The 27,939-nt window shown below is 43.1% G+C and overlaps 1 protein-coding gene across 2 annotated transcripts; it reads right to left on the bottom strand.

Moving 5' to 3' along the window:
• Positions 1-2,671: 2,671 nt before the first annotated feature.
• Positions 2,672-27,129, bottom strand: ndp (norrin cystine knot growth factor NDP). Of its 2 annotated transcripts, none has more exons than XM_010889957.5 (3): positions 26,970-27,129; positions 6,666-7,187; positions 2,672-3,235 (listed from the first exon to the last, which is right to left on the bottom strand). In XM_010889957.5, exons 2-3 carry the CDS (start codon positions 6,867-6,869, stop codon positions 3,011-3,013), a joined length of 429 nt encoding a protein of 142 aa, XP_010888259.1. In that variant the 5' UTR covers positions 6,870-7,187; positions 26,970-27,129; the 3' UTR covers positions 2,672-3,010. The 2 variants fall into 2 exon arrangements, with proteins under 2 accessions (XP_010888259.1, XP_034145006.1); XM_034289115.1 differs by lacking the exon at positions 26,970-27,129 and adding an exon at positions 7,682-7,756.
• Positions 27,130-27,939: the final 810 nt, after the last annotated feature.

A 27,939-nucleotide genomic window follows, 5' to 3' on the forward strand; every position in this document is an offset into this window, starting at 1 on the left:
TAGAACATGACTAGGGGTGCTTTTCGGACTGGGTTATAGAAGACTTTGATTATCATCATTAAAATTAAAAACCACGGATGTACTATTTTTGATTAACAACAAATTATGATGATGACTGTTTGAATACATTAAAAAAGAGAGAATAGCACATATATTCTATGACAAAAATAAACAGATTTTTTTTTGCTCAACTTTAATAACATCAACACATTTAATCCATTTTCACTCTCATGCTCAGCCTTGCATTTGTGGTGTTGCTACAGAGCTACAGGATATTTGTGTGTATTTGTGTGTGTACACGCTTATATTTGTTTCGTCTTCATAGCACTAAGTGTTCGTCTTCATAGCATTCCTATGGTCTCTACAACTCGTTTTACTGAATGGGCGTGATGACTACCGACGGGAGAAAAGGCAAAGTATGTGATGAGGATTATTTCAGGGGTTCTGAGAAGACCATATGTGCCTTATTGTCTCGCACCTGGAAACATCCCAGCCCCGGCAACTCCTGGAGGAAGTAAAATTAATTCTGTATTCAATGGAATTTGAGCGGGTAGTTTCTTGTAATTTGAACTGTGTGTGTGTGTGTGTGTGTGTGCGCGCGCGCGTGTGCGCGTGTGTGTCTGTGTGTGTCAGTGTGTGTGTGTGTGTCAGTGTGTGTGTTTGTGTGTCTGTGTGTGTGTGTGTGTGTGTGTGTGTGAACATGGCTGCTGTGAATGCCAAATAGCTCTCAGGGCAACCATAAGAACATTGTTAGAGTCACTGTGACAAGGAACATGTAGGGGGCAGATCAATCTCCTGAGTTAAATGGAAGAACTGTGTTAGGCTCACATGTGAAGTGACTGGCCGCGCTGTCAGCAGTGGTCTGCGTTACAAAGTCATCACACCAGCAAACTGTACGACTTCACAGGACAGGGTACAGTTTGAGGCCGTAGTGAAGAACAAAAGCATGTGTGTGTGTCTGTGTCTGTTTTCCAACAGGATCTCAAATCATTCCAATGATAATTCCTGTGGAACTTTGTCTTTTCTCCCAGGTCATTGTAGTACCATTTCATGATGGAACTCTGTCCCCCAGATCCCCAGTGACTGAATGCTGAACATACATGGGTTTGGGTCTTAAATGTAGAGTCGGTTTGGCTTTGGTCCCGTGGCAGAGTGAAGTCAACCTCTACATATGTGTGCCGAAGCTGTCTGTTACTCAGTGTGAGTGAAGTCAGGTGCCTTGCTCATTGCCGCGGCGACACTGTTTCGCTGAGCTGTCCTTTAAAGGCGCTAATGCACAACGAATGCACTTAGTCAAAGAGCTTGTCAAAAAAGTTGTGAAGGTAGTCATGAAGATAGTCATGAGGATAGTCATGAAGATAGTCATGAAGATAGTCATGAAGATTGTCATGAAGATAGTCATGAAGATAGTCATGAAGATAGTCATGAAGATTGTCATGAAGATAGTCATGAAGATAGTCATGAAGATAGTCATGAAGATAGTCATGAAGATTGTCCTTTCTGAAAGCACACCCAAAGTATTACTATAGCATAGTTAGTGATGTAGTGATTCTTAATGATAACCAACTCGCGGCATGATAACAAAGTATAATAGTGTCAATAATAACAATCATCAGTTCCCCAGGATATTTTACACAAGCATCGTCAGATCGTGTCCCTTTGGCGTACAATAATGACTCCTCAAAATGGCTCCCCCTTCGCTGCACCTCCAGGCCCCTGTCCAGACAGAAAGCCTCTCCGGACCTTCTTCCATCACCCACTGCTTTACAATTCTCTGGCTGGGGCCAAAGCGCTCAGCCCTGCGACTGTATATCCGCTGGGAATGTGGCGTGCCAGCAGTCGTCATGTTTAACACAGATATATATAAAAGGCACTGTGCTGGTGCGTAAAACGTTAGCAGTCTTTCTGTGGAGGCGCTGTTCTGGTGCAGTCGCACACATAGACGCCATCCATGTATCTCGTGGCAGCGCCACCCGGCTTCTAATGATGGCCGCTGTACTGTTGTATGGCACCGCCGGGGTTTTACCACGTTGGCCGGGCTGCTTTATTGATTCCTGTAAAAATGTGTGTCTAATTAAAGAAGGGAAGTGGGAGAGCGTGAGCGTGTGTGAGCATGTGTGATCGTGTGTGAGCGCACGTGAGTGTGTATGATCACGGGTGAGCGTGTGAGTGATCGCGTGTGAGTGTGCCTGCGCATAATATGTGTTGTTGTTGTTGCTTGTTATGAGTAGTTTGACTTTGGCTGAAACCTAAAAAAGCACTTAGTTGTTTTGTGGTCAGAATTCATGGGAGGGAATGGAAGGTTCTGTGGAATTCGGGGGAAATAACATCTACACTGGACGGATTAGCAGAAATTACCCCTTCAGGGAACTTTAAGAATCCAAGTGCTTTGTTAGTTCTAGACACACAGAACTGAAGGAACAGGGTCCCTAATGGGTTTTAAGGGGACTGAACCACGAGATTGAACCCCTGGACTGAACCATGGGGAAGAGGTGAATTGCACTGGAGTCCAGACAGACAAAGGAGGGAATTTAGAGGATTTACAATTAGGTATGACAAAAAAATCAAGAAGAATACACGTTCCCATGACTAACGTTTGTCGAGCCCAGAAACACAAGTAGGACCATTATATTCCCCCCCTCCCACCCCAAGATTGAGTGCTAATGCCCGGGATTTCTGTCCTTCATGACAAGATAATTATTGGGGGACTGGGACAGTGCAGGTGCCAGAGTTCAATGGGATTTTAATATTTCCACTCCTTGCAGACGAGAAATCGGAAAAAGCTCTTGAATCCGTTGCGCAGGGGACAAAAACATTGGCTCCGCCTGTTGGGGTGCGCCCGGACTCACGGGCTTCGTTGCAGGCACGGGCTGTTCGAATTCTCTTCAAGTTCTAGGATCCAGCCTCGCCACCGGCTGTACACCCAGAAAGGGCCGCAAGCGTCCTGAAGGGGCCGGCTCTGGCTTTTGATGGAGCTCTACAGTGTTCCCCGGAAGGTTCTCTTGTTTGCTCAGCTGCACTCCTCGCAGTTGCAGGCGAGGATGTAGCGATAGGTGGCGGTGATGCGGGTCCCTCCGGCGCAGCGAAGCCTCACGGCCTTCAGCTTGGACGTGTGGGGCCGGCAGCAGGAACAGGTGCTCCTGAAGGGCTGCTTCAACACGGAGCTGAAGGAGATTAGCGGATCGGAGCGGGAGGTGTGACTGCAGTGGCCTTCGCACCGGGCCAGCAGCACCATCTGAGGGGAGAGGGAGATGGGGGGAGGAGAGGAGAGGAGGTGGGGTTGGGCAGAGGAGGAGAGAGGGATGGGGGGGAGGAGAGAAAAACATGAACGAGTCCAGAAAACAATGAGGTTGTTTTAGCCTGATCAAAGAGCTTCTCTGCTGTGATCCCCGGCCTGCCGCCTGTCTAGTCTGTGACCTTTGCACCTGTTGGGATGGGCACGAGTCATGCTCCTCCTTGACGGCACCAGCCGGCCCAGCTTACATTCCAGTCCTTGAGTCATGGCCAAGCAGTGACCAAACAACGGGCCGTGCCGAGGAGTGCAGGGAACGTAAGAGACAAAGGCCAGGCCACTATCACTGTTAGTGTTGTAAGCTCAGCTTAGTCTTACACACACACACACACACACACACACACACACACTGAAGGCTTGCCTTAGCTCCCAGCAGGCTAACAGCTATGATGCACAGCCGGTATCACTGTCACAGTACAGTTACTCTACCAGGTGAGTGTGGAAACAATGTTTTTACAGAAACGACCTGGGAGTCGTTAGGCCTAACTGTCTCTCTCAAGGACAGAATTACCATTTCTCTTCACCTTGTCGGCTCTACGTTTAGAATCAACCGACATTTCGTTTACTGGCCACCCTGCTGGTTAAATACTCCCCGCCGCTTCTGCGTCCGGGTTGGCGTGGACACATCTACAGACGCGTATATTCACTGTGTGCTACGAAACTGTGCCTCCGCTTGAGCTGATGGCCTGCCTAAATTGGACCAGATTCCACTGTGAACCCACACGCAATAACACGCTCTGGGACCTAAACAGTGTAACGCCACGCAAACACGCACACGCACATTCCTGTGGCGTCCGTAAGTGGACTCCTGTGTCATGTCCCTGTCAGCTGCCTCGTGTTGCCACCGATGTCACCCTCTCTGACAATAGCTCGTCTGGGGCCAGGGGACGTGGATGTCACACCTCCTCTCTGTCATTGCTATCTCCCTTCCACTGTCCCTCTGACTACAGTCTGTCTAGGGATATGACACGCACACACACACACACACACACACACACACTTGTGTCTGTGAAGAGTGTAAGTGAGTTGGCAGCCACTTTAGGGACATGTCTGATCATTAGACAATGGCCCAACACCAGACAGTGAACTATCAGCTAGGAAATATTTTTATAGGGAGAGGTTGGAAGGAGTGTGTGTGTGTGTATGTGTGTGTGTGTGTTAAAATGACAACAGCTGGCCAGCAGATGAAAACCCTGCCCCACATCACACTTACAGATCACATGATCACATGCAAGATACTCATTCGCAAGAACTCACATTGAGTCACACTCAAAGAGAGAGGGGAGGAGACACGCAGGGGCAGATAGAGACCAAGACAGAACGTGGGGGATGAATAAGATGAATAAGAGGTAATGACCCCCAGGCTCCTCAACAAATCACAAACAGTCCCCTTCAGACCCTGGTTTTACCCTGGACCCAGTCCTCGGCCTAACATGGACTCACTAACACACAACTTTACATCATCAACTGTCATTATCACTAACACGTTAACAGTCCTTTACATAACAGAATGTCACTGCCATTAACACACGTTAACAGTCCTTTAAATTGCTTACTGTCACTATCACTAACACGTTACCACTCAACACACGTTAACACTCCTTTACATAACAAACTGACACTATCACTAACACATGTTTACAGTCCTTTACATCACAAAATGTCATTATCACTAACACATGTAAACAGTCCTTTAAATAGTTTACTGTCACTATCACTAATACACTTTTAACAGTCTGTTACATCCCCAACTGTCACAATCACTAACACATGTTGATACTCCTTCACATCACAAACTGTCACTATCACTAACACACATTATCACTAACTTTCCACCAAGCTGCCCGTGAATTACGATAAAATCCAAGGTACGTTTTCACAGTATTTCATTTGCAATATGGTATTGTACTGTGTTCCATTTCACAGTACTTTATTTGAAACTGTATTTAGTAGGTTTTCAGTAATATTAAATACAGAATTGCCATCAAGCTGCCTGTAATCTTCTATGAAACCCATAGCAGACTCTTGAATCCTAATAGTTGCATTAGGGAGAGAGATGAATAACACCATCATGAATAACACCATCATGAATAACACCCTCATGAATAACACCATCATGAATAACACCCTCATGAATAACACCATCATGGATAACACCCTCATGAATAACACCCTCATGAATAACACCATCATGAATAACACCATCATGAATAACACCCTCATGAATAACACCATCAGGGGTACTCAACATCTGCTACATTCTATCTCTCTTTTTCTCTTTTTATCTGTTCCTTTCTATGTCAATTTTTTCTTGTCCACAATCTTATTTGTGCACTTCTACATAGGTGGAGACAAACGGTAAACCTCCTCAAATGCAATGCAAATAGGGGTGTCTACATTTTATTAGATGTTCCTTGACATTGATGGCTGATAGCTGTAGCACTGCAGCATTGGTTTATGTACGGCTTACTGCTCTTTTGGAAAAAAAGTTGTTCATCAATCTTTCCCCACTTTCCTGTCAAACAAAGCATTTACACGCAGAAAACATTATTTGAGTTAAAATATCTTCTTGAAAACTCTTGTCAATATGAAGAGAGAATCACTGAGTTTGTTGGTTTGAGCCCCTGTTCAATATTTAAAGCATTTAATTCTTCCCTTCTCAGTATCATGAGATTTCCATGAATTAAGAGAGAAAGAAAAAGACAGAAAGAATGAGAGTCTTCACCCATTAGATTTTACCTTATTGTTATTACTATTTTGTATACCCCCCCCCCCCCAGTAATTGCATGACATCTAGTTTGTGATCAATTCATTTGCAGCTAGAGCCATTCATTGCAGCTGGACCCATCAGTCTCGGGGCAGTCAGTATCGAGACGTGCCCTCGGATGCACATCCAATGTCGTTCTGGTTCTCATCATGCTGCTCAGTCATCCAGGAAGTTAAACCGGAATCCCTACGCGCCCGAGGGAACACATTTTCCAGCACTCTACCTTGATTTGGCCCAAGCCACCACTGGGAGTGGCCTGAACACGATGAAGCAAGGCAAACATATTCAATTACTTAACCCCCCCAAAAAAAACCTGGATGGTGCTTGCCAATATTACCGGGACTAATCCGTTAGCCTGATTCAAACTCTCAGTGTTCACAGTGACTTTATCACTGAGCTATTTAGGGCCCCCTGGATGTTCCATGAATATATATACATACATTAATTGCTTTGTAGATAATGAAAATCCTAGCAACAGAGGCATGAACCCCAGCTCTCTGTTGTGATTTTGATGCTTCTTTTTTACTAGCCAGGCTGGTTATATTAACTTATTAGCAGGAAGACAGTTTCTGCCCGTGCGCGTGTGTGCACACTCAGCTAGCTCACCTTGGAGTTGCACTTGTAGATGGGGTGTGTGATGGTCTCTACGTAGTGATGCCTTAAGCAGCGGTCTGGGTCTGTGTCTCCCATTGGGGCATTGTGTCCGCTCTCCACCTTGCTGCTGCTGCCCTGCACTGTCACCAGGAGGGGACAGAAGACCAGCAGGAGCACCAGCCCTGATTGGGGAGACAGGGGGGCTGAGGGCCGCATGCTGGCACCAGGGAGAGGAAAGGGGCAGGGTGTGAAGTCCAACAGGCGACCTCAGAGACTAAACTGAAAGTGCAGAGGAGTGAAACGCTGTCTTTCTCTTTCCACTCCTTTTTCTAGTTCCCTCTGTTTGTCAAGGGCAGTGTCACCGGCCTCTCTGATTTGGTCTCTTGGATTTTCTCTTTGCTGGTGTGATGGGTCTCTCTGACAGTATTGGATGGAGCTCCTAGTCCTGGACAGGCATGCTGCCGGGGGGGACAGAGGCTGTTCTTGGGGTCCTTGCCTTGGTCCCCTCCATCTCTCCTGTCTGGATGTCTGGATCTGGGGACAAGAAAGAGAGAGAATGGTGGGAGAATGGTCTACACGGTTCTTGAAAAAAATTCTCACATTGAGGGAAAAAAGCATTTCTGGTTTACAGATATGATCGCAAATCAGGGAGCCATTACCACACGTCTGTGAATTCTCTGGCCAATCAGTATTAGGAATCGATTAACAAATGAAAATGTGAGTTCTCTCAAAATGTAATCTCTCCTTTTTAGTTTGGGCTTTTAAAAGGTGCCTGTGAATGTTTTCCTCTCGCTGCTCAAAAATGTGTTATTCGGTGAAACTGTTACAAGCTAATACAGATTTGTGGCAGGATGTGTTGGGCTCTGAATTGATTCTACAGTTATTTTCAAATTATTTTTAGTCCTCAAAGAACATCCGCTCATACAGTCCTTGTCTGATATAGCTTATGTTGCAAAGAAAAAAAAGGGAATTTCGTCTCGAACTGTCTGCCATTCTTATACAGTATTAATGATTACTATGATCCAAACCTTATACAGGGGAAAGACAGGCAGGCTGGTAATCTGGATGTCACACAGCAGAATAGGTGACGGCAATAACAGTCACAGCAGCAGGTACTGAGACGGCCAGGCACTAAACGGGCAGTGGGATACATGAGGGTCTGGACGCAGAGTTCTCCTTAGCGTGAACGGACTGTGATGTCTGCAGCGCCATAGAAACCCTGTGGCGACAGATTACCGGTCAGTCAAACATCCCAGGACTATTTATTTTAACAGGCCAACTGATACTTCTATGGGGCGGGGCGGGGGATGGGGTATGGTGGGGTGGGCGAGGAAATGTTTTAAATTAACCTGATTCATTCTGGAATTTTGGTACAAATGAGAAAACCGTAGGAACAGAGAGAAATGCTAAAGAGGTACTTTTGACATAAGGCAGGGTATTATTGTTTTATAAATGATAATTTCCTCTGTTGGAGCAGGCCAGACCTGCTGTAGAGTCCAGTTACTGAGGGAGGCTCAGGCAAGCAAGCACACACACACACACACACAGCGTTTTCCTTACACACCCCCACAGACTACCTTCCCTTATACCCCCCCACACCCCCACAGACTACCTTCCCTTATACCCCCCCACACCCCCACAGACTACCTTCCCTTATACCCCCCCACACCCCCACAGACTACCTTCCCTTATATCCCCCCACACCCCCACAGACTACCTTCCCTTATATCCCCCCACACCCCCACAGACTACCTCTCCTTACACACACCCCCACAGACTACCTTCCCTTCTACCCCCCCACACCCCCACAGACTACCTCTCCTTACACACACCCCCACAGACTACCTTCCCTTATACCCCCCCACACCCCCACAGACTACCTCTCCTTACACACACCCCCACACACACGCCTCCCCCGCAACTCAACAAGATATCACAAATTCACTGCAGCACCAGACATTCAGTTCCAGAAGTTTCTATTTACTTTAGTGTCAGATGTTTCAACTGACTTCTGTTATATGTTTCAGTTGTCTTTACGTCCAGAGTTTTCATTTTGGTTCTGGAAATTTTAATTTACTTCTGTCCAGGTGTTTCAAAGTTTCCAAACATTTCTGTCCAGACGCTTCAATTCACAGGAGTATACATAGCTCTTACAGGGGAAATAAAGACAAAGAGATAATACAATAAATGTATTCCACTGGTAAAGTTAAGGGTTACCAGGTATGCTACCAGGTCGGACTTACTTTACACTGGGATTTCACACCTATACGAATTGCCCATCCAAAACGCCCTAGCAAACTATCAGACTACTTGACTGCTATAGAGATCACCATCGCCGCTCGCGGACACTTTTCAAAGTATATATCATCGTTCTGGCGACCCGAGCAAACATATAATTTTGAAGTGGATCTCTGGTGACTCCGCTGGCACGTCACCAAGCCTATTAGCAGAGCTGCCACAGCCACTCGAACTACCCAACACTCTCTTAACACCAAGGCCGGTGTCAAGAGGACGATAAAGCGAAAAGAAAACGATGAATACAGATGAAAATATGTAATATGTCTGGCTGTTGCTCTGCGGCCGTGAGAGACCTTGTTGGGAGAATGGTTTGTTTTAACGAAAAGTAAATTCTGTAGAGGGAAGGCTCAGGCTGGAGGCTGTTTGTGCTTGTATTGGGTTTCCTCATCTGTGTAATACAATAATGTGGTGCATGGTGTGTGTGTGTGTGTGTGGGGGTGTGTGTGTGTGTGCATTCTACGTCTTGACCCCAAGCGCCTGCATGTGTGTCTGATCTTGTGAACCTGCCTGTTGGTATGTATGTGTTCGAGAGAGAGTGTGTGTGTGCAGAGGAAATGTGGGAATAACTTCGGAGTCAGGTCAGCTCATGCATCACACACCCACATGCTCCTGGCTAAAGGACACACTTCTGTCACGCGCACACCCACCCACACATTTACACACACACACACACATACACACCCACACACACTCACATACACACCCACACTCACACACAGATTGTAAGTGAAGCTGACACAGGATCTGGCAACACATCTGTGACAGGTCCTCTGTCGCCAGCATCATGCACCACCTTACTGTCATAGTGGCACACACAATAAAACATAGACAATAAAACACAATAAAACATAGACAATAAAACATAGACAATAAAACACAATAAAACATAGACAATAAAACACAATAAAACATAGACAATAAAACACAATAAAACATAGACAATAAAACACAATAAAACATAGACAATAAAACACAATAAAACATAGACAATAAAACATAGACAATAAAACATAGACAATAAAACATAGACAATAAAACACAATAAAACATAGACAATAAAACACAATAAAACATAGACAATAAAACATAGACAATAAAACACAATAAAACATAGACAATAAAACACAATAAAACATAGACAATAAAACACAATAAAACATAGACAATAAAACACAAAAAAACATAGACAATAAAACACAATAAAACATAGACAATAAAACACAATAAAACATAGACAATAAAACATAGACAATAAAACATAGACAATAAAACACAATAAAACATAGACAATAAAACACAATAAAACATAGACAATAAAACACAATAAAACATAGACAATAAAACACAATAAAACATAGACAATAAAACACAATAAAACATAGACAATAAAACACAATAAAACATAGACAATAAAACACAATAAAACATAGACAATAAAACACAATAAAACATAGACAATAAAACACAATAAAACATAGACAATAAAACACAATAAAACATAGACAATAAAACACAATAAAACATAGACAATAAAACACAATAAAACATAGACAATAAAACACAATAAAACATAGACAATAAAACACAATAAAACATAGACAATAAAACACAATAAAACATAGACAATAAAACATAGACAATAAAACATAGACAATAAAACACAATAAAACATAGACAATAAAACACAATAAAACATAGACAATAAAACACAATAAAACATAGACAATAAAACACAATAAAACATAGACAATAAAACACAATAAAACATAGACAATAAAACACAATAAAACATAGACAATAAAACACAATAAAACATAGACAATAAAACACAATAAAACATAGACAATAAAACACAATAAAACATAGACAATAAAACACAATAAAACATAGACAATAAAACATAGACAATAAAACACAATAAAACATAGACAATAAAACATAAAAAAACATAGACAATAAAACACAATAAAACATAGACAATAAAACATAAAAAAACATAGACAATAAAACATAATAAAACATAGACAATAAAACATAGACAATAAAACACAATAGAACATTCACAATAAAACACAATAAAACACAATAAGACATTTACTATAAAACACAATAGAACATATACAATGAAGCACAATAAAACACAATATAACATGCACTATAAAACACAACAAGACATTTACTATGAAACACAATAGAACATGTACTTTAAAACACAATAAAACACAGTAAGACATTTACTATAAAACACAATAGAACATATACTAAAAAGGACAATAAAACACAATAAAACATGTACTATAAAACACAATAGTACATATACTATAAAACACAATAGAACATATACTATAAAGCACTATAAAACACAGTAAAAAACAATAAAACATACACTAAAAACACAATAAAACACTATAAAACATTTACTATAAAACACAATTGAACATGCACTATAAAACACAATAAAAAATATACTAAAAAACACAATAAAACAAAGATGAGCTTACACTATAAAGCGCAATAAAGCATATACTATAAAACACAATAAAACATATACTATAAAACACAATAGAAAATGCACTATAAAGCACAATAAAACGTAATAAAACATATACAAAAAAACTCAATAGAACATGCACTATACAGCACAATAAAACACAATAAAACATATACAAAAAAACACAATAGAACATGCACTATAAAGCACAATAAAACAAAATAAAATATATACTAAAAAACACAATAAAACATATACTATAAAACACAATAAAACAATATCGAAGAAGCACTCTAAAGTGCAATAAAACATATACTATAAAACACAATAAAACATATACCATAAAACACAATAAAACATATACCATAAAACACAATAGAACATGCACTATAAAACACAATAAAACCCAATAGAACATGCAATATAAAACACAATAAAACACAATAGAACGTACACTATAAAACACAATAAAACACAATAGAACATGCACTATAAAACACAAAAAAAACACAATAGAACAGGCTACTGAGGGACAGACAGACACACAACAGTGGGACAGACAGACACTCAACAGAGGGACAGACAGACACACAACAGAGGGACAGACAGACAACTGACGGACAGATAGACAACTGAGGGACAGACAGACAGACATCAGAAGGACAGACAGACAGAAAACAGAGGGACAGACAGACAGAAATCAGAGGGACAGAGAAAGACAGACAACAGACTGACAGACAGCTCAGAGACGGACTGACGGACATTCCAGTATCAGGAAGCGTCCCCATTCTGTTCTATGGATCACCTGGGCTACTCTTCCTGCTGATGTGTTCACCAGCCCCTGACTCTTCTGGCCCACCAACTAACAGCTAATAGACAAAACATTACCTGATACCGTGACACACAAGCACACACACACACACACAAACACACACAAGCACACACACACATATCAAATTACCCTGGATTGAAGGACTACCATCCCCATTTTGTTCCTATCTAATTCACGCTGGATCAACCATTAGTATTTCTGCGTCTGTTTCTTTTTCCCCTGCTCGTCCCTTCGCCCTGGTCGTTAAAAACAAACTGCATCCCACTGTGGGTCAAGGCCAGTTAGCTGCCAGCATTCCCCTCCACAGACAAAAGTCATTCATGAGCAATAAACAGGCGACCATGTAGCATAATTGACATTGACAGTCCGCCGGCTGGCCATTAACCAATGGCTGCCGTGATTTAAGTGGGCAGCTGTGTGTGCTATTCCTCGGCTTTGCAGCAATTAGGTTGGGGAACATCCCCCCCATAAAAGGTGACTGCAGACCCCACTCAGTCTATCTGGGATTGCCTCTCTTATGAGCTTAGCGATCTGGTGACGTCAACACACGGTCTCACATTGGTGCTATCATAGATTGGACAGGGGCTTCCAGAATAATATGAGGAGCATGAAAGGCAGGTGTGTGTTGTGGCGTAGTGGGGGGGTTGGGGGGGGGGGGGGGTGAGATGATTTACGTTTCCCCTCTGTCCGTGGTCATTTAAAGGATATTTAGCATGTTAGATCTTATTTTCCACATACTTTTATTGTTGACACAGCACCCAGTTCCATTCTAGTTGCATGAACGAGCCACACACTGCACACACACTGAAAAAAAAAACATTTTCAAAAGACTCCCTGAAAATAGTTTAGTCTTTCGCATTTTACCTGATAGTTCGGAACACATATTGGGGGTGATTCCAAGCAGTAACTTTGACCTAAAGATGTCTGGATGATGCTTCAACACTAAAAGCCTGGGAAAATAATGTCTAACATGCCATAAAACCAAATACACCTTTAAGCTAGAGAGTTTAAGGATTCAACATATTTTTTGTGCACATCCCACAAAAGGTTTTGAGGGAAATAACGAAACTGCTCAAGTAGTTATCTTTTTGGGCCAAAAAGTGGGTGGTTTTGGTGTCCCAAATATCCAGTGGATTGACACTAACCAGACTGCCAAGCAGTAACGATGCGATGGTTAAGGAGTCAGTCAGGGTCTTCCTCTTTATTGACTTACAAGGGGATGAAAGGGCATGGGGTCAAAGACAACGTCCTGGGCATCAGCTGGAAGGTCAACTGGAAGCAGGATATTTGTGGCAGACACAGACTGCCTCACGGACTCAGACACAGACTGACTCACGGACTCAGACACAGACTGACTCACGGACTCAGACACAGACTGACTCACGGACTCAGATACAGACTGACTCACGGACTCAGACACAGACTGACTCACGGACTCAGTCACAGACTGCCTCATATACGCACGCTGTGGACCCTTGTGTGGTCGCGTATCGTTGTGCGGTCACGGTCACTGTCATCCTTGATGGAACATGTCAACGTGGTCCATATTGAGGACAACACGTCTCAGCGTCGGCCACATGCAGCTACAGCATCATTGCATCATGGTGTCAGTGGTATTTTAAAAGAAAAAATGATGTCTGTGTTGGTGTCTGTGGTGTTTTACTGAGCAAAAGATGACAATGTCGGTGTCTGTGGTGTTTTACTGAACAACAGATGACTATGTCGGTGTCTGTGGTGTTTTACTGAACAACAGATGACTATGTCGGTGTCTGTGGTGTTTTACTGAACAACAGATGACTATGTCGGTGTCTGTGGTGTTTTACTGAACAACAGATGACTATGTCGGTGTCTGTGGTGTTTTACTGAACAACAGATGACTATGTCGGTGTCTGTGGTGTTTTACTCGACACTAGATATGTGTTTCGGTGCCTAGAATCAAAACCAAAGTCCTAGTAATCTGGACAAGAAAGGCTGGACAAGAATTGTACTCTCTTCAGGGTTCAGAGAGAGATTCAGTCTACATCTTCACATTTTAAAGTTAATCCAGATTTTATACAGAACATGCATTTTGTTTTCGTTTTCTTGATCTGCTGAAGTGCTGCATTAGACTATTTGTATAAGACTGACTTTATAACAGGTGATTCATAGCCCCCCTTGGGGTTTGTTGGTCATAGATGCTGTAGTTTCATATTTTCTGGTCAGACTATGATTTATTAATCTTAAAGGAATCATGTGTAGAATGAAATCACCAATTTGAAGGAAGATGTGGTGAATTACAGCAACAGCAATTGGCATTCAAAACTACCTTCTCGAATGCACTTTTTTTTTCTCCACGCGCGTGCGTGTCTGTGCATGTGTGCACGTGTGTGTGTGTCTGTGTGTGTGTGCACGTGTGTGTGTGTCTGTGTGTGTGTGCAGCACCAGCGTCAGTCTCTGGAGGTAGGGGTGAAGGCAAGCCACACGTGTCTCAATATGTCCGCGCGTGTATGTGGCCACTGACTCCCCTTTAATTGGGGGAGTTGTTTGAGGGCAGAGGGCCTGAGAGGTGTAAGAGGCAGACAGCGGTCCTCTCCCCCAGCTCCCCCACACCTGCCCTGGACTCAGATTTATGGAGCCCAGGGTGTATACAAACAGCAGCTGGATCACAGGCTGTTCTCTTGGCTTATAGTGATAGTATGTAATACCTCCAATTGGTGTAATAAACCCTTCTCTCTTTCTGTCTCCCTCTCGCTGCCTCCCTCCTTTTCTCTGACTGGGTGTCTCTCTGTAGCTGTCGCTCTCTCTCTCTCTCTCTCTTTCTCAACCACACACACACGCACTTTGTCCATCTAGCACCCCCCCCCACCCCCCCACCCCCCCACCCCCGGCCCAGTCCCTCTCCCTCTCTCACTTCATCACCCATGTCAACTCTGGGGGACCTCATCAACTCTGAACTTTCCTACCAATCAAATGTGCTTTGGGGATTTGGGCCCTGTTTTGTAGGCTTGTATGGGTGGGCTGTTGGACTGGAACAGCGCGGGTCACCTCTCTACTTTTCACCTCTCATTACACCAAACAGCCACATTGGCAGTCAAATCCTGCACAATAGGCGACTCATTCATGTTTAACACATTAGCAGAATCAATTTTATTAAAGTAAACAACTGGGGTTTAATATGATCAGATTTTGAGAGCCAGTCAGACATGTCTCCTGTTTTAGCCTTTGGAAATTACAATGTTATTCTGCAAGACTTCAGACCTTTATGATCCAGCAACTCCAGGGCTTGGCCCAGCCCAACTTTCTCCAAATCCAGCCACAGTGACCTGTCTATAGGGTGGTGAGGATGGGGAGGGGGGTTAAAAGCAAACTAATGTCAGGAGTGGAGGTTGAGGGAGGGGGGGGGCGGGGGGAGAGAGACCTAACGGGTATGCTGTAGGTTGTTGAGACACTTAAGATATGAGCCCCTGGAATGAGATAGTAGAACTGGCAGCCATGTTCCCCAACACAAAACAAGGCCCCTTCAAGTGGACAAGAGCTGAAACGAGTCCTCTTACTTGGGTGGGTGATGGGTGGGCTATAAGAAGGGACGGGCCTTAGGACACATGATGGCTCCAAGAGGGAGCTGTCCATTTGCCCTTATTCTGCTCTTGAAGAAAGCAATGTCAAGATACAGATTAGGTCACTCATTTAGTCCTTCAGGCAGCTCACAGGGCCCTTGACCCCCAGAGCCATCCAGCCCATACCAGGACACCTAGTACCCATCTGTAGAGGCTTCTCAGTTTGGCCCATTGGCCCATTAGTGCTGCGACATTCCTGACATTCAGGAGCAGACCAGCAGCCCAGGGGCCGAGGCACCGCTTATATGCATGGAGACCCCTTCACCTAGCCCCCCCACCCCTACAGCCCACCCCCCATCCACCCACACACAAACTTTGAACAAATTTCCAAATCTTCCAGTTGGAGGATCCCTGAAATGGGCAGGAAACCAACCAGGTTGCCTTGAAAACCAGGAAATGTACAGAAAGTTCCCAGAATCTGACAATCCTAACCTATATGTATTCATTAGTGTTAACAGGCTTCATCCCTAAAGATATCATTTAGATCCACAGAGAATGCAGTCAGTCTTAAGGCTTTGGGTAAATGAAACATTAAGACAAAAAAACAACCATAAAAATTGGTCTTATTTTAGGCTTTGGGGCTTTTTGGGGGGAATGAGGAGCTTATTAAGGCAATGAGAAGGAAAAGAAGAGATTAGTTTGTAACGTTTTCCCATGCTATGCTGGGAGAACTGTTTATCTGCCAAAGGCATGTGCGTGCGCGTGCATGTGCACACACACACACACACACACTGAGCTGACTCCTGGACTACAACTTGCATGTGTTAGTGTGGGTACTAGGTAGAGTTAGTCAGTGTGGGTACTTGGTAGATTTGGTCAGTGTGGGTACTTGGTAGAGTTGGTCAGTGTGGGTACTTGGTAGAGTTGGTCAGTGTGGGTACTTGGTAGAGTTGGACACTCTATGTGCCTGTCCCTCTGTCTGTCTGGGTGTCTGCCCCTCTGTCTGTCTGTCTGTTTGTCTGTCTGTCCCTCTATGTATCTGTCCCTCCGTCTGTCTGTAGGAAGGGATGGGGGGTGAGGGAATGTGGGGGAGAGAGTGAAGTTGAGGGAGTGGGAGAGATTTTTTTATGAGGGGAGAGGGAGGGCTAAAAAAGGGTTGATGGGGGAGTGGGAGGTATGAGGGGGAGGATGGGGGAGAGACGGGGAGGATGGGGGGACAGTGGGTGTACTAATGTTTTTAGACAAATGCGTCTGTCTACATAAGTCCTTTTCTCCCTCTGTACATTCTGTCTCACTCCCTTTCCCTCCCTGTCTCACTCCCTTTCCCTCACTGTCTCACTCCCTTTCCCTCCCTGTCTCACTCCCTTTCCTTCCCTGTCTCACTCCCTTTCCCTCCCTGTCTCACTCCCTTTCCCTCCCTGTCTCACTCCCTTTCCTTCCCTCTCTCACTCCCTTTCCCTCCCTGTCTCACTCCCTTTCCTTCCCTGTCTCACTCCCTTTCCTTCCCTGTCTCACTCCCTTTCCCTCCCTGTCTCACTCCCTTTCCCTCCCTGTCTCACCCCCTTTCCTTCCGTCTCACTCCTTTTCTCTCTCCCTCCCTTCTCTCTAGTCCTCTCCAGATCATGCCAAGTTTACGTCATTTCTTTCTGTTCAACCCCCCATCCATTGTTTCACCAGCTTTTAATAAACTGAAGGGCAGATTCTTCAGGGAGGGGATGGGTATACACACACACACACACACAAACACACACACAAACACACACACATAAAGACACACACACACAATGGTGCATGTCAGGTGCTTAGGCCTGCCACTGTGTGCAAACACCAAGCGCACACATACACACACACTAAGACATAACTAAGTTGATTGCCCTTATAAAATCATACTTTTACTAACCCTAACCTTAATGCATGAACCCAAACTGTAATGCCCAACTCTAACCCTAACCTCAAATGCAAGTACTGCCCTAAACCTTACATTTGAGGCAAATACATTTATTCTTTTAAAAAATAGGGGACGGGGAAAATGTTATATAGTCAGAAACATGCGCACAGAAACACTGACCCATGGGCATGCTTCTCCCACTACACTGACACACTCTTCAAAGCTAAGCCCCGCACTAAATATACACCCTGGTGGAGATAAGACCTACAGTGTTCAGCCAATGACAGGCAGCCTGGTCAGCCTGGCTAAGTTAATGTTAGCTTTAAAATGTAGGCTTCTAAGAAACACAGCTAGCTAGACAGAGACATAGAGAGTGAGAGGTAGGGGGATGAAAGAAACAGACCTGCAAGTGAGTGAGTGTGTGTGTGTGCGCCTTAGGTGGTCCAGAGCACCCCTCTGATCCTGTTGTCCTGTTAACCTTGCTTTGATACGAGTGGACATCCTCATCCTGAGGCTTAGCATCTAAGACCCTCTCTTTGTGATCCCATTTATTGTCTATGATATAAATCCCATGCTGTCACTGTCTGATGATCACATCTATGTACCCAGCTACCTCCCAGAGGCCCTTCGGACTGGACACATACCCTCTGATAATATCAGAGCTAATTAGGTCCAACCTGGACTGAGCTTGGACATGCTGCCCAATTCTGAGGTCATTTGGTTTTTTGACCAATCACAACAGATGTCTTCACCTCAGATGTTTTTCATTTTCTGATTGTCCTGATTTTTCACAAGACCAGTTTCGATACAACATAAGAATGACGATGATCATAACAGATGCGTCATCGTTCATTAGCTAACTTGTTAGAAGTGTTTTTTAAACAAGCATATACAGTATCTCATAAAAGTGCGTACACCCCTCACATTTTTGCTAATATTTGATTATATCTTTTCATGTGACAATACTGAAGAAATGACACAGCTACATTGTAAAGTAGTTTACAGCTTGTATAACAGTGTAAATTTGTTGTCCCCCCAAAATAACTCAACCCACAGCCAGTAATGTATAAACTGCTGGCAACAAAAGTGAGTTACACCCGTAATGTCCAAATTGGGCCCAAAGTGTCAATATTCTGTGTGGCCACCATTATCTCCCAGCACTGCCCTATTGGGCATGGAGTTCACCAGAGCTTCACAGGTTGCCACTGGAGTCCTCTTCCACTCTTCCATGACGACATCACAGAGCTGGTGGATGTTAGAGACCTTGCGCTCCTCCACCTTCCGTTTGAGGATGCCACACAGATGCTCAATTGGGTTTAGGTCTGGGGTATACATTCAGCTTCTTTTGCAAGGCAGTGGTCGTCTTGGAGGTGTGTTTGGGGTCGTTATCATGTTGGAATACTGCCCTGCTACCCAGTCTCCGAAGGGAGGGGATCATGCTCTGCTTCAGTATGTCACAGTACATGTTGGCATTCATGGTTCCCTTAATGAACTGTAGCTCCCCAGTGCCGGCAGAACTCATGCAGCCCCAGACCATGACACTCCCACCACCATGCTTGACTGTAGGCAAGACACACTTGTCTTTGTACTCCTCACCTGGTTGCCTCCACACCCGCTTGACACCATCTGAACAAAATAATTTTATCAGACCACAGGACCTGGTTCCAGTAATCCTTATTCTTAGTCTGCTTGTCTTCAGCAAACTGTTTGCGGGCTTTCTTGTGCAACATCTTTAAAAGAGGCTTCCTTCTGGGACGACAGCCATGCAGACCAATTTGATGTAGTGTGCAGTGTATGGTCTGAGCACTGACAGGCTGACCCCCTACCCCTTCAACCTCTGCAGCAATGCTGACAGCACTCATATGTCTATTTCCCGAAGACAACCTCTGGATATGACACTGAGCACATGCACTCAACTTCTTTGGTCTACCATGGCGAAGCCTGTTCTGAGTGGAACCATTCCTGTTAAACCGCTGTATGGTCTTGGCCACTGTGCTGCAGCTCAGTTTCATGGTCTTGGCAATCTTCTTATAGCCTAGGTCATCTTTTTTCAGAACCTCAGAGAGTTCTTTGCCATGAGGTGCCATGTTGAACTTCCAGTCACCAATATGAGGGAATGTGAGATAACACCAGAGACCTTGTAACACTAACGAGTCACACAACACCAGGGAGGGAAAATGGCTAATTGGGCCCAATTTGGACATTTTCACATAGGGGTGTACTCACTTTTGTTGCCAGCGGTTTAGAAATTAATGGTTTTGTGTTGAGTTATTTTGAGGGCACAGCAAATGTACACTGTTATACAAGCTGTACACTCACTACTTTACATTATAGCAAAGTGTCATTTGTTCAGTGTTGTCACATGAAAAGATATACCCACCCACCCACTCAAAGATGTCAAAAGTTACAACAGAATTCTAACAAATTCGATCTTTGACTAAACATCTTGTAAACAGTGAATTGCATTCTGGGATCAAACCTTTGTTGATAAAACAATAAGCCATTAAGCATGTTGATCTTTGAGAGCTATCACCTGGATTTCATTTAAAGCACAGCGTGTAAATATTGAAAATACCTTGGCACATTTGAATTGTCTAAGACAGAAACATCTTAATTCTATATTTAGCAGAGCAAGACAAAAATAATAAACTAATGACAAACATACACTCATAGTGTATAAACCTGGCCACTAAGACACAGCTTAGGATGGTACTCATTTAAACCATCGGAGATGGCCGGGCCTCATGAGGTGGTATGGTAGTCCACTACTTCACTGTGGGTTGTGTCACTGTGTGACCCGGATGTTCTGATCCTTTCCATGGCATACTGTCTTTCACCAACCCTGCCCCCCCCCCCGCACTGCGATTTTGCCGTGGAGAAAAGGGAAAATACATGGCAATACTTTTAATATTGCAATAGGGCAGATAAAAAATAATAAATGTATAGCTTATTTCCTGCAATTATTTGGAAAAATATCCACCAGCTGTTTTCTGCTACTGCCTCTCAATAGAGCATCATTGTGTCGAAGGAGTCCTGCAAATGGGGGAGGAGATTATCTCAGCCCCCTCCTTGTTGGAGACTGGTAACTCTGGACCGGGGGTCTGCAAGCTGTTGTTGTTAGCTGAAGGACGGCTCTCCTACAAGCATGTTAGTTCCTGGTTCATTAATCACAAATTGGACAGGGGGAAATTAATAATTGGGCTGCCTGTTTGGTTGGAGCAGTAGATGTATCTTTGATTTAATGTTAGTATTTTTGATACTGAATATGTTGGCCAAAAAAACATATGAGCCCAGCTTTAGTATTGGAGGTGTTACAGTGAATTGTGTAAATATGAGCTTGGAGGGTTTATGTGGTCTTGTTGGGTGCAGACATTCACAGTTCGATGTCTCGTTTTTTTTGTGAATGTTCATTGGCAGTAAGACTATTTTTTGTAAGCCTGAACCAAAGGAGACCCTCCTAGAAAGACTTCTAAATCCACCCATTCATCCATCATTCATCCATCCACTCATCCACCACCCACCCACCCACAACCCACCCATCCATAACCCACCCAACCACCCATCCACAACCCACCCAACCACCCCACCCACCCACCAAACCAACCCACAACCCATCCAGCCACCACCTACCCACAACCCACCCACAACCCGTTAACCCACCCACTCACACATTACCCACCGACCCAACCACCCACAACCCACTCACTCACCCACCCACCAACCCACAACCACCCACAACCCACTCACTCACCCACCCACCAACCCACAACCAACCCACAACTCACTCACAATGCACAACCCACCCAACCACCCACCAACCCACAACCCACCAACCCACAATCCTCCCAAACACCCACCCAACCACCCACTAACCCAAAACCCACCAAACCATCCAACCATCCATCCACCCACCCACCCAACCATCCATCCATCCATCCATGTACGTTTTTCATGTTAACCGAAACACACAGACCTGTGAATAGAAGGCAGAAAATACTTAGCTAGTGACACATACAATCACAAAATGTGTGAACACCCAGACACACGCACACACACGCACACACATTCACACACAGAACTGACAGAAGTCTGAGGTAGAGTGTGACTTCAAAAACAACTCTCCTCCTATTCTTCTGTAAACTATTTAAGAACAATCTTTTCAAACCGGAAGAAGACTCACACAATGTTTTTGCACAAGCTGTTTCTTAGGTTGTGTCAGTGGCTTCAAACTGAAGGGAGATGTCTGAATGAATGTATGTGTTGTTCGTTCTCTCTTTAAGTGACTTTCTCTCAATCCATTACCTTCATATCCATCTGTCTTCTCCCTCCACACAACTCCCCCTTCTCTTTTTCTCCCTGTCTTTCTGTCTTCCCTCTCGTCCTCATAGATTATTACTCTGGCTCATCTCTCTACTCCTCAGAGTCCATTATAGCTGTCATCAGCTCTACACAGCATGAGGCCATAACCCAGGTACTAATGAATCCCGACACACATTCATTCACACACACACACACACAAACAAACCCATACATACATGCATGAGTGCAGGTTCGTGCACACACGAAAATATGCACACACTACAAACAACTGTCCCTAGGCTACACACACACACACATTTTCCCTCCACACCAAACACACATTTGGTTTTCTATCCTTGTGTGGACCAGAGAAATGATTCCCCATTTTCTTCATCCGCTGACTCTAATTCTAATCCCCACCCTAACCATAACATGAACCTAACCCTAAAATAAACCTCAATAACATAACCTTCACGTCTAAACTTAACCTAACCCCTAATGCCAAACCAAAAATAGCCCCAATTCTAATACTAAACCACATGGCATGTTTTACCCATACACATAACTTCGTAGAACAATCCATGCTATGCTCAGCTTGGAAAACCTACTTGTTTTAATGGGCTTTTTAGGTTTTTACTACTGCCAACACAGATTTCCTGAATGAGTACACACTTCTCAAAACTCACACCATATTGATCAAACCCAAGACTTAAACAGACTTAAACTTTGAGTATGATTAAACACCAAAGTCCAAATACGTGACACGTTCAGCGTTTGTGGTGAACCATGTGCTTCAATCAAAAGCAAATGAAACCTTTCCTGAGGTAAAATTGTCGTCACTGTGATCATGGCGATATTACAGGGCCAGAAAAGGAGAGATAGGACCAGATGAACAGTACATCTGCATCAAACACGTTCTACACACGTATGTTGAGATTCATTGGCTACTTCATTGGTTAGACCGGTCTTTACACTGGCTTCAGAGGATATAACAGGACCTGTGTGAAATATTGGCACATCAGCGAACATTGCCAGATTATATGCGTTAAAGGTCTAGGAAGTCTGAAGTCCAAACGTTTTTTTTTTAAATACAAGACCTCTCCCAAAGTTACTGCGTTTCAGCCATTCCAGAGGTTGAACTAGCACTAGAATATTTCACTAGTGTTTTTACCTCCATAGCTGATAAACATGCCACTTATACAAGGATAAGAATCAAGTACAGATTCAATCCCTGGTTTAAGTCTGAAATATCAGATGCTTCAAAAAAAGAAATGTGCTAGAAAAACAACTTCTTGCTTGAACCGGAAGATATTAATGTATAAAACGTATTAATACTATGTATTAGAAAAGCAAAAGCAGACTACTATGTAAAAACAGTATCTACCTGTAATGGACATCCTTATTAATTCTGGAAAACAGTGAAAACCGTGAAAAACATTGCTGCCACTGGACACAACAGACACTGTTGGACTCTACCTATTACTGATCAAATGCAATTGCTGACACCTCCAATTGCCACTTTATTTGGGCAGATGTTTTTGAAGAATCCTCCATACCCACCCCGAATGACAGAGCAATACATGATAGAAAAATAAGTAATTATGCGGGAACGGGATTTTAAGAGTTTAGGGTTTTAGTTCAATCAAGAGGTCCTTGATTCATTGATAAAAATCGACATAAAAAAAATCACAGGGGCTGATATGCTGAATCCAGGCTTGTTGGTGAATACAGCTCCCGTTTTACTCTGGCGCTCTAACTTGGTAGCGATTGATGTAGCAGGACACATGCACAGGGAGACTGGAGGACATTTATTAAAAGGGCAATAACTATAACTAAAGGAACACTGAACATCAAGACAAGCCAGAACAACCGTAATGTAAGGAACTAGCCAAACGAAGGCCGACAAGACACACTAGGAAAAGAGGAACTTTAATAGGGACAGTGATTAGGGAAACAGATGAGGGCAATAAACAAAAGAACGAGTGTCCTTGATCCAAATGACAGAGAGAGGGCGTTGGATCTCACTGGACATGACAAATCTATGTATTTTATCCACAACCCCATTTCCAGAAAAGTTGTAAAATGTAAATAAAAACAGAATGCAATGATGTGCAAATCATTTAAACCCTAAATTTATATTTAATAGAAAAAAGTACAAAGGCACCATATCAAATGTTGAAACTGACTAAAGTTATATGTTGTCTTTGTACTGTTTTCAATTAAATATAGGGATACATTATTTGCACATCATTGCATTCTGTTTTTATTTGCATTTTATGCAGCATCCCAACATTTTTGGAAACGGGATTGTAATATTAATTGTAAAAGTGATCCCTAAAGTCTGGAAAAATGTGCTCCCACAGTACAAGTGTGTGGACACTAGTGTCCTTGACAACCACCCCCTGTCTCTAAATTGTCATCCCTGGCTAAAATCCTGGAGGCATTGGTTAAAAAAAACAGTTACATTCCTGTTCATCAGAAAATAGCATTTTGAACATTTCAATCACAGCAAATTATAAAATCACAGCAAATTAAACTGTCAAAGCCTTAGATGAGAAATAAAGATGTCATGCTTTGTTTGTTGACCTGCCGAAGGCTTTTGATACAGTAGATTACCAAATCTTATTGAAAAAGCTGTGTTCATTGGGCCTGGCCAAGGACACTAGCCTCTGGTTTCAAAATTACCTTAGTGACAGAACCCAGGCTATTGTAGCTGATGGAATTACATCTTATATAGTCCACAAAGGAGTTACACTGGGTTACAAATTTCACTATAAATATTAATGAAATATATAACTCTTTAACAAATTGTGCATTACATTTTCATGCTGACAACACAGTACTACTGTATAATTCAGCACCTCTTGAACAAGCTGTTGAACACCCGAAGTGTGATTTCCATCTGTTACATAAATAACTTAGGTTGGTAATAAATGCTAATATAACTAAGTATATGCTATTTTCCAGGTCACAGGACATAACTTTTGATGACCCAAAAATTATTACAAATTTGGTTCTTCTATGGAATGTATTTCTTCTTACAAACCCCTTGGGATTTGGTCAGATGAAAATATGTCTTTAAATTTTTTTGGATGATTTGGTAAAAAAGCTAAAGATTAAATTTGGTTTGTTTTCAAGGAGTAAATCATGTCTGTCACAATAGCATAGAAAATATATTATCCAGGAAACGTTTATGTCGCTGCTATGGGGATGTATTTTATATGCATGCCTCAGCTTCTGTACTTAAATCTCTGGATGCAGTCCATCATTTGGTCTTGCATTTTAACATTGGTGCAAATTTCACAAATTTGCACACTCATCACACTCTGTTTAATGATTCAATTGACTGGAAGTCACTGACCTCTAGAAGGGCCAGACATTGGTTGTTGCTTTTATATAAGACAGTCATACAAAAACCTCCTGACTATCTAACAGAGAAAATGGGTTGGAAGAACAGTAGTTATCAAACACACTCTCAAGACTGGCTGCAGATACTGCAGGCCTATTCAGAACTGGGTTAAACTTATTTAGAATATTTTCCCCCACACTCAGAGAAAGCCGTTCAGAGTGATCTTAATAAGGTGCCTACCATAAAGGACATTTTTATTGTCAATTGTGATTATTTCTCTTAATATATATTTTGTAAAAAAAAAAAATGCATTCTTATTGTTGTAAAACAGACTTTTGGTCTCAGTTGATTTCTCTGTATAAATAAAGGTAAACAAAAATAGAAATAAGTAATTCTAACTGTTTTTTAAAACATATATTTCTAGACTTTCAAGGAGGAGTGACAAGATTTGGAGCTATGGCCTTGCAAGACTAGCCTAAACCTGAATTTAACTAGAAACCTTAACTTTACACTAAGCCAGAAAAGGTATTTTTTCGAGAGGGGGTCCTGTTAATAAAACAGTTTACTATCTTTGTGGGGGACTTATGGTCGCTACATGTGTAGGAAAACCAGGATTGCACAAACACCCACACACAGACACACACACACACACACACACACACACAGACAAACAAACACAAACAGGGAGTGCTCTGCTGTCCCACTATTATTTCTAAGTCCACCTCCAATAACACAAATTGAGTCGTTAACTCCAAAAACAATCCCCCGCATTCACTTTAATATTATATTGTGTTTTAGATAAAAACCTTTCTCTTTTGGGATAATTTTGCCTGACCATACAGAACAATTGAAGCATGTAGAATGTCAATTTTAAAGGCTCTATTATTTCCCAAACGTAAATGCTTAATCTATTGCAACACGCATTTGGAAACAATGCGCAGCTTCAAAACACCTCACTTTCAGTTCATGCATCATCCCTCAGCCTCATCCCTCAGCCTCATGCCTCAGCTCACCACGGTAACTGTGGCGTTGCTCCAGTGGACCAGAACATTGCCTGGGCAAGACGCAGAGAACGGAAATACCTCAGGGGAATCAGAGATCGTGCATACCTGAGATAGCTAATGGCTGGATGACTACGCAACGAGCTGACGCAACCGGGCAGGTTCTACACCCACGTCTGAACCTTCATGTGCTGGCTTTGAATGTATGGAGCCCAGTCTATTGAGGTCAGCTATTCAGCTAATGTTAATATTAAATATTTATAGCCTAGTCCTGTTAAGGTAAGATAAATCTCACTTAACGTGTTGTAAGTATGCTTTGTTCAGTCAAAACGTAGTAATAAACTGCAATAATCTTTTTATTGGAAAATAGGATAACACAGTTACTCCATCTGTATAGTATATGGTTACCGAGAGCGCTTTGGCTTTAAACTAAAATATCGACCACTCTAAACTTAGTTTGAGCGTTATAACCTGCTAATATGGGCAATGAATGCCAGTTTTTAACAATACAACACCCAGAGATTGTGAGTGCCAAATCCATAGAAAGTGCACCAATGCAGGGCTGAGATTCGTAGGAACCCTGGCTCTCCTCCAGATCTCTGGTGGTCCATGGTGGTCTTACCTTCAACCGCCCACCGCAGACAGAAAGGCAGGAATATCCAACAGCTGCTGCCGCTCTAACACAGCCAGTGGAGTCTCTCCTTTCTACAATCGCTTTTCAGTTCCTCTGTCGTCTCTTTCACTTGCTCCTCTCCTCTTTTCGCCTCCCTCTCTCATGCAGACACACGCTGACTGATTGTGTTAGCTCAGGTCTCTCCCCCTCTCTCTTTCATTCGCTCACTTTCTCACTTTGCTCACCCTCCCTCCCTCCCTCCCTCTCTCTCTCTCTCTCACTGTCTGTCTCACTTTCTCTCTCTCTCACTGTCTGTCTCACTTTCTCTCTCTCTCACTGTCTGTCTCACTTTCTCTCTCTCTCACTGTCTGTCTCACTTTCTCTCTAACCAATTTTGGTAATTCTCTCTACCTATGTCTTTATTTCTCTTTCTTTACCTTTGTCTCTCTGTCCATATTTTAGAAGGAACCGAGAAGGGAAGGGGTAGGATGCTGTGCGTTTGAGGATGACCGTCAGGATGTGACATTGCAGTCATACATTACGGACATCACAGCAACCGGCATTGACACTATTTTACTACATATAGTAAATCCTCTCCACACAACCCCGCCTCCACACACCCACCAAACGCGCGCACACACACACACACACACACACACGCATATAACACATACCCTTCCTTCACACACACACACACACACACACGTAACACGTACCCTTCCTTCCTTCAAACACACACAAACTACACACACCCTTCCTTCTCACTCACACACACACACGCATACACCACGCAGCAAACACGCCGACACACTCCCGCAAGGCAAATGGGTATTCCAGGCCCAGTCTGTTGTGCTCTGCTTGCACCATCAGAGAGTTGACCAAAAGCCAGGGCTAGTTTTACGAGGTTGGGGTTATAAAACTGTTAGCAGAATTAGTTTATTTAAAAACAACTGGTCCCTCAGTTTTTGCCTTCACGCGC

The sequence above is a fragment of the Esox lucius genome, chromosome 20, assembly GCF_011004845.1.
Source record: "Esox lucius isolate fEsoLuc1 chromosome 20, fEsoLuc1.pri, whole genome shotgun sequence".
Lineage (NCBI taxonomy): Eukaryota > Metazoa > Chordata > Actinopteri > Esociformes > Esocidae > Esox > Esox lucius.

Excerpts from the sequence above, each read along its gene's own strand:
- ndp (XM_010889957.5), bottom strand. The coding sequence starts at position 6,869 with ATGCGGCCCTCAGCCCCCCTGTCTCCCCAATCAGGGCTGGTGCTCCTG. Across the intron at positions 3,236-6,665 it reads TCTACAAGTGCAACTCCAAG|ATGGTGCTGCTGGCCCGGTG; the intron begins GTGAGCTAGCTG and ends CTCTCCCCTCAG.